This window comes from Bufo bufo, chromosome 2 (assembly GCF_905171765.1).
Source record: "Bufo bufo chromosome 2, aBufBuf1.1, whole genome shotgun sequence".
Taxonomy (NCBI): Eukaryota; Metazoa; Chordata; class Amphibia; order Anura; family Bufonidae; genus Bufo; species Bufo bufo.
Genome location: NC_053390.1, coordinates 4,495,705 through 4,508,312, shown reverse-complemented (window position 1 = coordinate 4,508,312; position 12,608 = coordinate 4,495,705). Strand labels below are relative to the sequence as shown.

General features: G+C 44.6%; 1 protein-coding gene across 4 annotated transcripts in view; it reads left to right on the top strand.

Annotated features, from left to right (window-relative positions):
* Window positions 1–12,608, top strand: part of LOC120991959 (C4b-binding protein alpha chain-like) — a 76,887-nt gene that overhangs the window by 43,980 nt on the left and 20,299 nt on the right. For all 4 annotated transcript variants that reach the window (XM_040420708.1, XM_040420709.1, XM_040420707.1 and 1 more), the window contains one exon: window positions 5,079–5,280. In XM_040420708.1, coding sequence (XP_040276642.1) covers window positions 5,079–5,280 — 202 coding nt within the window. The remainder of the gene's footprint in view (window positions 1–5,078; window positions 5,281–12,608) is intronic.

Sequence of the window (12,608 nt, the reverse complement as noted above, 5' to 3'; positions counted from 1 at the left end):
TTATACTAATCACACGTCTACACTAGATCCCGCTCCATCTGTATATAGTGTTATACTAATCACACGTCTACACTACATCCTCCTCCATCTGTATATAGTGTTATACTAATCACACGTCTACACTAGATCCCGCTCCATCTGTATATAGTGTTATACTAATCACACGTCTACACTAGATCCTGCACCATCTGTATATAGTGTTATACTAATCACACGTCTACACTAGATCCTGCTCCATCTGTATATAGTGTTATACTAATCACACGTCTACACTAGATCCCGCTCCATCTGTATATAGTGTTATACTAATCACACGTCTACACTAGATCCTGCTCCATCTGTATATAGTGTTATACTAATCACACGTCTACACTAGATCCTGCTCCATCTGTATATAGTGTTATACTAATCACACGTCTACACTAGATCCTGCTCCATCTGTATATAGTGTTATACTAATCACACGTCTACACTAGATCCTGCTCCATCTGTATATAGTGTTATACTAATCACACGTCTACACTAGATCCCGCTCCATCTGTATATAGTGTTATACTAATCACATGTCTACACTAGATCCTGCTCCATCTGTATATAGTGTTATACTAATCACACCTCTACACTAGATCCTGCTCCATCTGTATATAGTGTTATACTAATCACACGTCTACACTAGATCCTGCTCCATCTGTATATAGTGTTATACTAATCACACGTCTACACTAGATCCCGCTCCATCTGTATATAGTGTTATACTAATCACACCTCTACACTAGATCCTGCTCCATCTGTATATAGTGTTATACTAATCACACGTCTACACTAGATCCTGCTCCATCTGTATATAGTGTTATACTAATCACACGTCTACACTAGATCCTGCTCCATCTGTATATAGTGTTATACTAATCACACGTCTACTCTAGATCCTGCTCCATCTGTATATAGTGTTATACTAATCACACGTCTACACTAGATCCCGCTCCATCTGTATATAGTGTTATACTAATCACACGTCTACAGTAGATCCTGCTCCATCTGTATATAGTGTTATACTAATCACACGTCTACTCTAGATCCTGCTCCATCTGTATATAGTGTTATACTAATCACACGTCTACACTAGATCCTGCTCCATCTGTATATAGTGTTATACTAATCACACGTCTACACTAGATCCTGCTCCATCTGTATATAGTGTTATACTAATCACACGTCTACACTAGATCCCGCTCCATCTGTATATAGTGTTATACTAATCACATGTCTACACTAGATCCTGCTCCATCTGTATATAGTGTTATACTAATCACACCTCTACACTAGATCCTGCTCCATCTGTATATAGTGTTATACTAATCACACGTCTACACTAGATCCTGCTCCATCTGTATATAGTGTTATACTAATCACACGTCTACACTAGATCCCGCTCCATCTGTATATAGTGTTATACTAATCACACCTCTACACTAGATCCTGCTCCATCTGTATATAGTGTTATACTAATCACACGTCTACACTAGATCCTGCTCCATCTGTATATAGTGTTATACTAATCACACGTCTACACTAGATCCTGCTCCATCTGTATATAGTGTTATACTAATCACACGTCTACACTAGATCCCGCTCCATCTGTATATAGTGTTATACTAATCACACGTCTACACTAGATCCTGCTCCATCTGTATATAGTGTTATACTAATCACACGTCTACACTAGATCCTGCTCCATCTGTATATAGTGTTATACTAATCACACGTCTACACTAGATCCCGCTCCATCTGTATATAGTGTTATACTAATCACACGTCTACACTAGATCCTGCTCCATCTGTATATAGTGTTATACTAATCACACGTCTACACTAGATCCCGCTCCATCTGTATATAGTGTTATACTAATCACAGGTCTACACTAGATCCTGCTCCATCTGTATATAGTGTTATACTAATCACACGTCTACACTAGATCCTGCTCCATCTGTATATAGTGTTATACTAATCACACGTCTACACTAGATCCTGCTCCATCTGTATATAGTGTTATACTAATCACACGTCTACACTAGATCCCGCTCCATCTGTATATAGTGTTATACTAATCACACGTCTACACTAGATCCTGCACCATCTGTATATAGTGTTATACTAATCACACGTCTACACTAGATCCCGCTCCATCTGTATATAGTGTTATACTAATCACAGGTCTACACTAGATCCCGCTCCATCTGTATATAGTGTTATACTAATCACACGTCTACACTAGATCCTGCTCCATCTGTATATAGTGTTATACTAATCACACGTCTACACTAGATCCTCCTCCATCTGTATATAGTGTTATACTAATCACACGTCTACACTAGATCCTGCTCCATCTGTATATAGTGTTATACTAATCACACGTCTACACTAGATCCCGCTCCATCTGTATATAGTGTTATACTAATCACACGTCTACACTACATCCTCCTCCATCTGTATATAGTGTTATACTAATCACACGTCTACACTAGATCCCGCTCCATCTGTATATAGTGTTATACTAATCACACGTCTACACTAGATCCCGCTCCATCTGTATATAGTGTTATACTAATCACACGTCTACACTAGATCCTGCTCCACCTGTATATAGTGTTATACTAATCACACGTCTACACTAGATCCTGCTCCATCTGTATATAGTGTTATACTAATCACACGTCTACACTAGATCCTGCTCCATCTGTATATAGTGTTATACTAATCACACGTCTACACTAGATCCTGCTCCATCTGTAAATAGTGTTATACTAATCACACGTCTACACTAGATCCTGCTCCATCTGTATATAGTGTTATACTAATCACACGTCTACACTACATCCTGCTCCATCTGTATATAGTGTTATACTAATCACAGGTCTACACTAGATCCCGCTCCATCTGTATATAGTGTTATACTAATCACACGTCTACACTAGATCCTGCTCCATCTGTATATAGTGTTATACTAATCACACGTCTACACTAGATCCTCCTCCATCTGTATATAGTGTTATACTAATCACACGTCTACACTAGATCCTGCTCCATCTGTATATAGTGTTATACTAATCACACGTCTACACTAGATCCCGCTCCATCTGTATATAGTGTTATACTAATCACACGTCTACACTACATCCTCCTCCATCTGTATATAGTGTTATACTAATCACACGTCTACACTAGATCCCGCTCCATCTGTATATAGTGTTATACTAATCACACGTCTACACTAGATCCCGCTCCATCTGTATATAGTGTTATACTAATCACACGTCTACACTAGATCCTGCTCCACCTGTATATAGTGTTATACTAATCACACGTCTACACTAGATCCTGCTCCATCTGTATATAGTGTTATACTAATCACACGTCTACACTAGATCCTGCTCCATCTGTATATAGTGTTATACTAATCACACGTCTACACTAGATCCTGCTCCATCTGTAAATAGTGTTATACTAATCACACGTCTACACTAGATCCTGCTCCATCTGTATATAGTGTTATACTAATCACACGTCTACACTACATCCTGCTCCATCTGTATATAGTGTTATACTAATCACACGTCTACACTACATCCTGCTCCATCTGTATATAGTGTTATACTAATCACACGTCTACACTAGATCCTGCTCCATCTGTATATAGTGTTATACTAATCACACGTCTACACTAGATCCTGCTCCATCTGTATATAGTGTTATACTAATCACACGTCTACACTAGATCCCGCTCCATCTGTATATAGTGTTATACTAATCACACCTCTACACTAGATCCTGCTCCATCTGTATATAGTGTTATACTAATCACACGTCTACACTAGATCCTGCTCCATCTGTAAATAGTGTTATACTAATCACACGTCTACACTAGATCCTGCTCCATCTGTATATAGTGTTATACTAATCACACGTCTACACTACATCCTGCTCCATCTGTATATAGTGTTATACTAATCACACGTCTACACTACATCCTGCTCCATCTGTATATAGTGTTATACTAATCACACGTCTACACTAGATCCTGCTCCATCTGTATATAGTGTTATACTAATCACACGTCTACACTAGATCCTGCTCCATCTGTATATAGTGTTATACTAATCACACGTCTACACTAGATCCTGCTCCATCTGTATATAGTGTTATACTAATCACACGTCTACACTAGATCCTGCTCCATCTGTATATAGTGTTATACTAATCACACGTCTACACTAGATCCTGCTCCATCTGTATATAGTGTTATACTAATCACACGTCTACACTACATCCTGCTCCATCTGTATATAGTGTTATACTAATCACACGTCTACACTAGATCCCGCTCCATCTGTATATAGTGTTATACTAATCACACGTCTACACTAGATCCTGCTCCATCTGTATATAGTGTTATAATAATCACACGTCTACACTAGATCCTGCTCCATCTGTATATAGTCATTTACTAATCACACGTCTACTCTAGATCCTGCTCCATCTGTATATAGTGTTATACTAATCACACGTCTACACTAGATCCCGCTCCATCTGTATATAGTGTTATACTAATCACACGTCTACACTAGATCCTGCTCCATCTGTATATAGTGTTATACTAATCACATGTCTACACTAGATCCCGCTCCATCTGTATATAGTGTTATACTAATCACAGGTCTACACTAGATCCCGCTCCATCTGTATATAGTGTTATACTAATCACACGTCTACACTAGATCCCGCTCCATCTGTATATAGTGTTATACTAATCACAGGTCTACAGTAGATCCTGCTCCATCTGTATATAGTGTTATACTAATCACACGTCTACACTAGATCCCGCTCCATCTGTATATAGTGTTATACTAATCACACGTCTACACTAGATCCCGCTCCATCTGTATATAGTGTTATACTAATCACACGTCTACACTAGATCCCGCTCCATCTGTATATAGTGTTATACTAATCACACGTCTACACTAGATCCCGCTCCATCTGTACATAGTGTTATACTAATCGCACGTTACCATTGCAGCTGGACATCGAGGCGCGGAGAGATTCTGACCCGTCAGTCACTGGTCACCAGTCTCACTGGTTCCCCCCCAATGTGACAGAATGTGAAATCCTTCTCCAGCCAGGAATCAATTACACAGTGACAATTAGAGCAGTGACATCATCAGGAGGCGGGGCTAGTGATGTATATGTGGTAGAGACGCCCCCTATTGGTGGGAGGAGAAGTGAGTATTAAGCCTTCTGTTTAAGTACTGAGTATTAAGTACTCTCCTGTGTCAGCCCTGTGGGCATTGCCACATTCAAAAATACTCAAATTATTGTAGTATAAAAGTATTTTTTCTGTCTAGAGCACTTGCTAATTAAAAAAACATTGACATTTCTGAATCAACATTTTTTGTTCACTTCACCCTTCCCACAAAAAACACTGGATGGAAAAGTGATCAGAAGGTCACATGTACCCTGAAATGTAATCATTAAAAACGACAGATCGTCCTGCAAAAACGAGCCCCTGCACAGCTCCGTAGACAGGAATATCAAAAAGTTGAGGCATTTTCAATATATGGAAACCAAAAAATTTTAATCAGTTTTTTTTTTTTAAAAGCATCAAAACATAGTAATAACGATATAAATTTGGAATCGCTGTAATAGCATGATAAAGGCATTGTGTCCGCTCTACCACAAGTTTTTTTTTATTTCACTCCATTAATCATTTTTCCCGCTTCCCAATAAATCATATTAAATGGAATTAAATGGCGCCATTAGAAAATACAAAGACGTCCCTCAAAAAACAAGCCCTCATATGGCTACATGAAGAGAAAAGTAAAAAAAAAAAAAAAAGTAATGGCTCTTGGAAGAAGAAAAACTAAAAAAATAAAAATTGTTGGGAAAGGATTGAAAAAAAAAGTGTTGAGCGAAGCAAAGCATTTGAAGCGGAATTCGGTTTGAAATTTAGTAAAACATTGTATCGCAACAAATCCCAATTTCCTCACACTTTGTGATAACAAATCAGTTTTCCTAAAATAATGACTGCATGTGTTAGATAGCGAAACTAAGTGTAAAGGAGACGCGATGTGACCCATAATACCGTGCAGCCAGCCAATCTGCAGCCAAGAATATTGGAGAGGGACAGTACAGGGAGAGTGCATGGACAGTACAAGGATAGTGCAGGGACAGTACAGGGAGAGTGCAGGGACAGTGTCAGGAGAGGAATGGGAGAGTGCGGGGACAGTACAGGGAGAGTGCGGGGACAGTACAGGGAGAGTGCAGGGACAGTGTCAGGAGAGGAATGGGAGAGTGCGGGGACAGTACAGGGAGAGTGCGGGGACAGTACAGGGAGAGTGCAGGGAGAGTGCGGGGACAGTACAGGGAGAGTGCGGGGACAGTACAGGGAGAGTGCGGGGACAGTACAGGGAGAGTGTGGGGACAGTACAGGGAGAGTGCGTGGACAGTACAAGGATAGTGCAGGGACAGTACAATGATAGTGCAGGGACAGTACAGGGAGAGTGCAGGGGACAGTACAGGGAGAGTGCAGGGGACAGTACAGGGAGAGTGCAGGGGACAGTACAGGGAGAGTGCAGGGGACAGTACAAGGATAGTGCGGGGACAGTACAGGGAGAGTGCAGGGGACAGTACAGGGAGAGTGCAGGGGACAGTACAGGGAGAGTGCAGGGGACAGTACAGGGAGAGTGCGGGGACAGTGTAGGGAGAGTGCGGGGACAGTACAGGGAGAGTGCGGGGACAGTACAGGGAGAGTGCGGGGACAGTACAGGGAGAGTGCGGGGACAGTACAGGGAGAGTGCGGGGACAGTACAGGGAGAGTGCGGGGACAGTACAGGGAGAGTGCGGGGACAGTACAGGGAGAGTGCGGGGACAGTACAGAGAGAGTGCGGGAAGAGTTCAGGGACAGTACAGGGAGAGTGCAGGGAAAGTACAGGGAGGGTGCGGGGAGAGTGCAGGGACAGTGTAGGGAGAGTGTAGGGAGAGTGCAGGGACAGTGTAGGGACAGTGTAGGGAGAGGACAGGGTCAGTGTAGGGAGAGTACAGGGAGAGTGCAGGGACAGTGTAGGGAGAGTAAAGGGAGAGTGCAGGGACAGTGTTGGGAGAGTTCAGGGACAGTACAAGGAGAGTGCAGGCACAGTGTAGGGAGAGTGCAGGGACAGTGTAGGGAGAGTACAGGGAGAGTGCAGGGACAGTGTAGGGAGAGGACAGGGACAGTGTAGGGAGAGTACAGGGAGAGTGCAGGGACAGTGTAGGGAGAGGACAGGGAGACTTATTCTGTAACAGTTTTATTCATTGATTCCTACATGAGTCATAAACTAAGATATAATATTAATCTTTATTTCTATAGCGCCACAATATTCTGCACTTTACAGTTCAGAGGGTTCATGTACAAGACAAAAGACATCATAACGTAACCGGCTAATATACAACTGAGACACTAGGAGTGAGGGCCCTGCTCGCAAGAGCTTACAATCTAGGAGGAAATGGGGGTGACACAAATGGTAGTTGATTATAGTATAAAGTTGTCAAGCCATTATTGTACTGCAAGCAGTGGTGTAGGGACTGTAAGAAGGTCGAGTTCAGGTCTGAGGAGTTGGTGGGGGGAGGGGAGGGCTACTCGGGGAACTTGATGATGTTTTTAAGGCATGCTTGAAGGTAGGGAAGTTGTGAATGGTATATAAATTAATTGAATTAACACGCACTCTCATCATTAACTCTTTAATTATGGAACAAAATGAATAATATTAAAAAATATATAAAAATAAATAAATATATATATATATATATATATATATATATATACAGTAGGAAAATATTTCATCAACCCTAAAAGTAATTCATCAACCCTAGAAATAAAATACACTATTTCATATGCAAAAAACTTATAAAAATATATATAAAAAAGGCAGTTCCCAAATCAATTCCTATGATTCTTTTTGTTGCTCCATGATGTGGCCTTGATTTGGATACAAAGTTCTTATTTGATATGATCAATCAATAGATTTTATTTATCAAACATTAGTGATTGTGAAAAAGCGTGATATTACATAAAATGTACCAATTTATCCCGATAATCTGTTGTTTGTATAATAATTTTTTTCTGATTAATTAGAATGCAGAGATAAATGAAAGTTACCAGCAGGTGGGACGCCTTGTGAGACGCCGAGTCTGGAAAGAGGACCATTACACGCTCGGAATATGAAAGGCTCTCTCCGCTGAATCCACCGAGGCGGTAATGACACACTAACTATGCACTATCTATGATAGAGGAATATTGTGAAGGAACTTGTTCCTCTATACAATAAGGGGCATTATGGAACGATTGAAGATACTTTGTATATTTCAGCTCCTCCGCTCAGCATTAGAGAAGCTGTCTCTGTTGGAAGCGCTAATTAGTCGGCAATGCATGATATCTAGTAGCAATAACAAATCAATATCTTATTTTGAATACAAAGATACTTTGAATGACCTTATTGCTCTAAATGTACTAAGGGGCCCTACAGAACCACCAAAGACACATTATACTTACTATTCTGCACAATGATGAGTGAGCATGCTTCGCGTAATACCGGTTCGGCTTGAGCATTGCTATGCTCGGTACATGGCAGTATTCGGCCGAGTACTGCACGTGCTCGAGCGCCATGCTCGAGTCTCCTCCCCGCACATTTCGCGGCTACTAAGCAGCCAATAAAGGTGCAGGTAAGTACTGCCCTTTACTGTAATGCCACTAGCCATGTTGGCTGCTGGCATTACAGTGATTGGCTGGCCGGAACGCGCCATCAAACGTGCTCGGATCAGTCATAGTCAGGGAGAGCAGAGCGTCAGAAGGGAAAGGCAGTGTGGGGAGCGAAATTCTCAGTTATTATTCGCAGAAAGCTTTTCAAAGACCCCAAAGTCCTTTTAAGGACCACTGTGTGTGTGTGTGTGTCAGCAGCAAGATATTTCTCTTTAATACCTATTAGTGACATATACTGTACATCATCCGCAGACTGTCTCTATTTGCGTAAATTTAAATAATCAGCGCCACATTTATTGTCTATAGTGCGCGTGTAATACACATCCGTGACATACACAGTACGTCATCCGAAAACTGTTTCTTTAGGGTAAATTCCAATAATCTGGACCTAATCTAGTGCCCATATTTAGAGTTGAGCGAACACCTGGATGTTCGGGTTCGAGAAGTTCGGCCGAACTTCCCAGAAATGTTCGGGTTCGGGATCCGAACCCGACCCGAACTTCGTCCCGAACCCCATTGAAGTCAATGGGGACCCGAACTTTTCTGCACTAAAAAGGCTGTAAAACAGTCCAGGAAAGGGCTAGAGGGCTGCAAAAGGCAGCAACATGTAGGTAAATCCCCTGCAAACAAATGTGGATAGGGAAATGAATTAAAATAAAAATAAAAAAAATAAAAATGAACCAATATCAATTGGAGAGAGGTCCCGTAACAGAGAATCTGGCTTCATGTCAGCAGAGAATCAGTCTTCATGTCATAGCAGAGAATCAGGCTTCACATCACCCACCACTGGAACAGTCCATTGTCAGATATTTAGGCCCCGGCACCCAGACAGAGGAGAGAGGTCCCATAACAGAGAATCAGTCTTCATGTCATAGCAGAGAATCAGGCTTCACGTCACCCACCACTGGAACAGGCCACTGTCACATATTTAGGCCCCGGCACCCAGACAGAGGAGAGAGGTCCCGTAACAGAGAATCTGGCCTTATGTCAGCACAAAATCTGTCTTCATGTCATAGCAGAGAATCAGGCTTCACGTCACCCACCACTGGAACAGGCCACTGTCACACATTTAGGCCCCGGCACCCAGACAGAGGAGAGAGGTCCCGTAACAGAGAATCTGGCTTCATGTCAGCACAGAATCTGTCTTCATGTCATAGCAGAGAATCAGGCTTCACGTCACCCACCACTGGAACAGGCCACTGTCACACATTTAGGCCCCGGCACCCAGACAGAGGAGAGGTTCATTCAACTTTGGGTTGCCCCGCAATATAATGGTAAAATGAAAATAAAAATAGGATTGAATGAGGAAGTGCCCTGGAGTAGAATAATATATGGTTAAGGGGAGGTAGTTAATATCTAATCTGCACAAGGGATGGACAGGTCCTGTGGGATCCATGCCTGGTTCATTTTTATGAACGTCAGCTTGTCCACATTGGCTGTAGACAGGCGGCTGCGTTTGTCTGTAATGACGCCCCCTGCCGTGCTGAATACACGTTCAGACAAACGCTGGCCGCCGGGCAGGCCAGCACCTCCAAGGCATAAAAGGCTAGCTCTGGCCACGTGGACAATTTGGAGACCCAGAAGTTGAATGGGGCCGAACCATCAGTCAGTACGTGGAGGGGTGTGCACAGGTACTGTTCCACCATGTTAGTGAAATGTTGCCTCCTGCTAACACGTTCCGTATCAGGTGGTGGTGCACTTAGCTGTGGCGTGTTGACAAAACTTTTCCACATCTCTGCCATGCTAACCCTGCCCTCAGAGGAGCTGGGCGTGACACAGCTGCGTTGGCGACCTCTTGCTCCTCCTCTGCCTTCGCCTTGGGCTTCCACTGGTTCCCCTGTGACATTTGGGAATGCTCTCAGTCGCGAGTCTACCAAGTGCGCTTGTACTCGCGCATCTTACTATCACGCTCCAGTGTAGGAAGTAAGGTGGGCACATTGTCTTTGTCCGGGGATCCAGCAGGGTGGCAACCCAGTAGTCCGCACACGTTAAAATGTGGGCAACTCTGCTGTCGTTGCGCAGGCACTGCAGCATGTAGTCGCTCATGTGTGCCAGGCTGCCCAGAGGTAAGGACAAGCTGTCCTCTGTGGGAGGCGTATCGTCATCGTCCTGTGTTTCCACCCAGCCACGCACCAGTGATGGGCCCGAGCTGCTTTGGGTGCCACCCCGCTGTGAACATGCTTCATCCTCATCCTCATCCTCCTCCACCTCCTCCTCGTCCTCCAGTAGTGGGCCCTGTCTGGCCACATTTGTACCTGGCCTCTGGTGTTGCAAAAAACCTCCCTCTGAGTCACTTCGAAGAGACTGGCCTGAAAGTGCTAAAAATGACCCCTCTTCCTCCTCCTCCTCCTGGGCCACCTCCTCTTCCATCATCGCCCTAAGTGTTTTCTCAAGGAGACATAGAAGTGGTATTGTAACGCTGATAACGGCGTCATCGCCACTGGCCATGTTGGTGGAGTACTCGAAACAGCGCAACAGGGCACACAGGTCTCGCATGGAGGCCCAGTCATTGGTGGTGAAGTGGGGCTGATCCGCAGTGCGACTGACCCGTGCGTGCTGCAGCTGAAACTCCACTATGGCCTGCTGCTGCTCGCACAGTCTGTCCAGCATATGCAAGGTGGTGTTCCACCTGGTGGGCACGTCGCATATGTGGCGGTGAGCGGGAAGGCCGAAGTTACGCTGTAGCGCAGACAGGCGAGCAGCGGCAGGATGTGAACGCCCGAAGCGCGCACAGACAGCCCGCACTTTATGCAGCAGCTCTGACATGTCGGGGTAGTTGCGAATGAACTTCTGCACCACCAATTTCAGCACATGCGCCAGGCAAGGGATGTGCGTCAAACCGGCTAGTCCCAGAGCTGCAACGAGATTTCGCCCATTATCGCACACCACCAGGCCGGGCTTGAGGCTCACCGGCAGCAACCACTCGTCGGTCTGTTGTTCTATACCCCGCCACAACTCCTGTGCGGTATTGGGCCTGTCCCCCAAACATATGAGTTTCAGAACGGCCTGCTGACGTTTACCCCGGGCTGTGCTGAAGTTGGTGGTGAAGGTGTGTGGCTGACTGGATGAGGAGCTGGTAGAACAGGAGGAGGAAGCTGAGTCGGAGGAGGAGGAGACAGGAGGCAAAGAATGTTGCCCTGCGATCCTTGGCGGCGGAAGGACGTGCGCCAAACAGCTCTCTGCCTGGGGCCCAGCCGCCACTACATTTACCCAGTGTGCAGTTAGGGAGATATAGCGTCCCTGGCCGTGCTTACTGGTCCACGTATCTGTGGTTAGGTGGACCTTGCCACAGATGGCGTTGCGCAGTGCACACTTGATTTTATCGGACACTTGTTTGTGCAGGGAAGGCACGGCTGTCTTGGAGAAGTAGTGGCGGCTGGGAACAACATACTGTGGGACAGCAAGCGACATAAGCTGTTTGAAGCTGTGTGTGTCCACCAGCCTAAATGACAGCATTTCATAGGCCAGTAGTTTAGAAATGCTGGCATTCAGGGCCAGGGATCGAGGGTGGCAAGGTGGGAATTTACGCTTTCTCTCAAATGTTTGTGAGATGGAGAGCTGAACGCTGCCGTGTGACATGGTTGAGATGCTTGGTGACGCAGGTGGTAGTGTTGGTGGTACATCCTCTGTTTGCTGGGCGGCAGGTGCCAACGTTCCTCCAGAGGCGGAGGAAGAGGCCGAGGCGGCAGCAGCAGCAGAAGAGGCCGAGGCGGCAGCAGCAGAAGAGGTAGCAGGGGGAGCCTGAGTGACTTCCTTGTTTTTAAGGTGTTTACTCCACTGCAGTTCATGCTTTGCATGCAGGTGCCTGGTCATGCA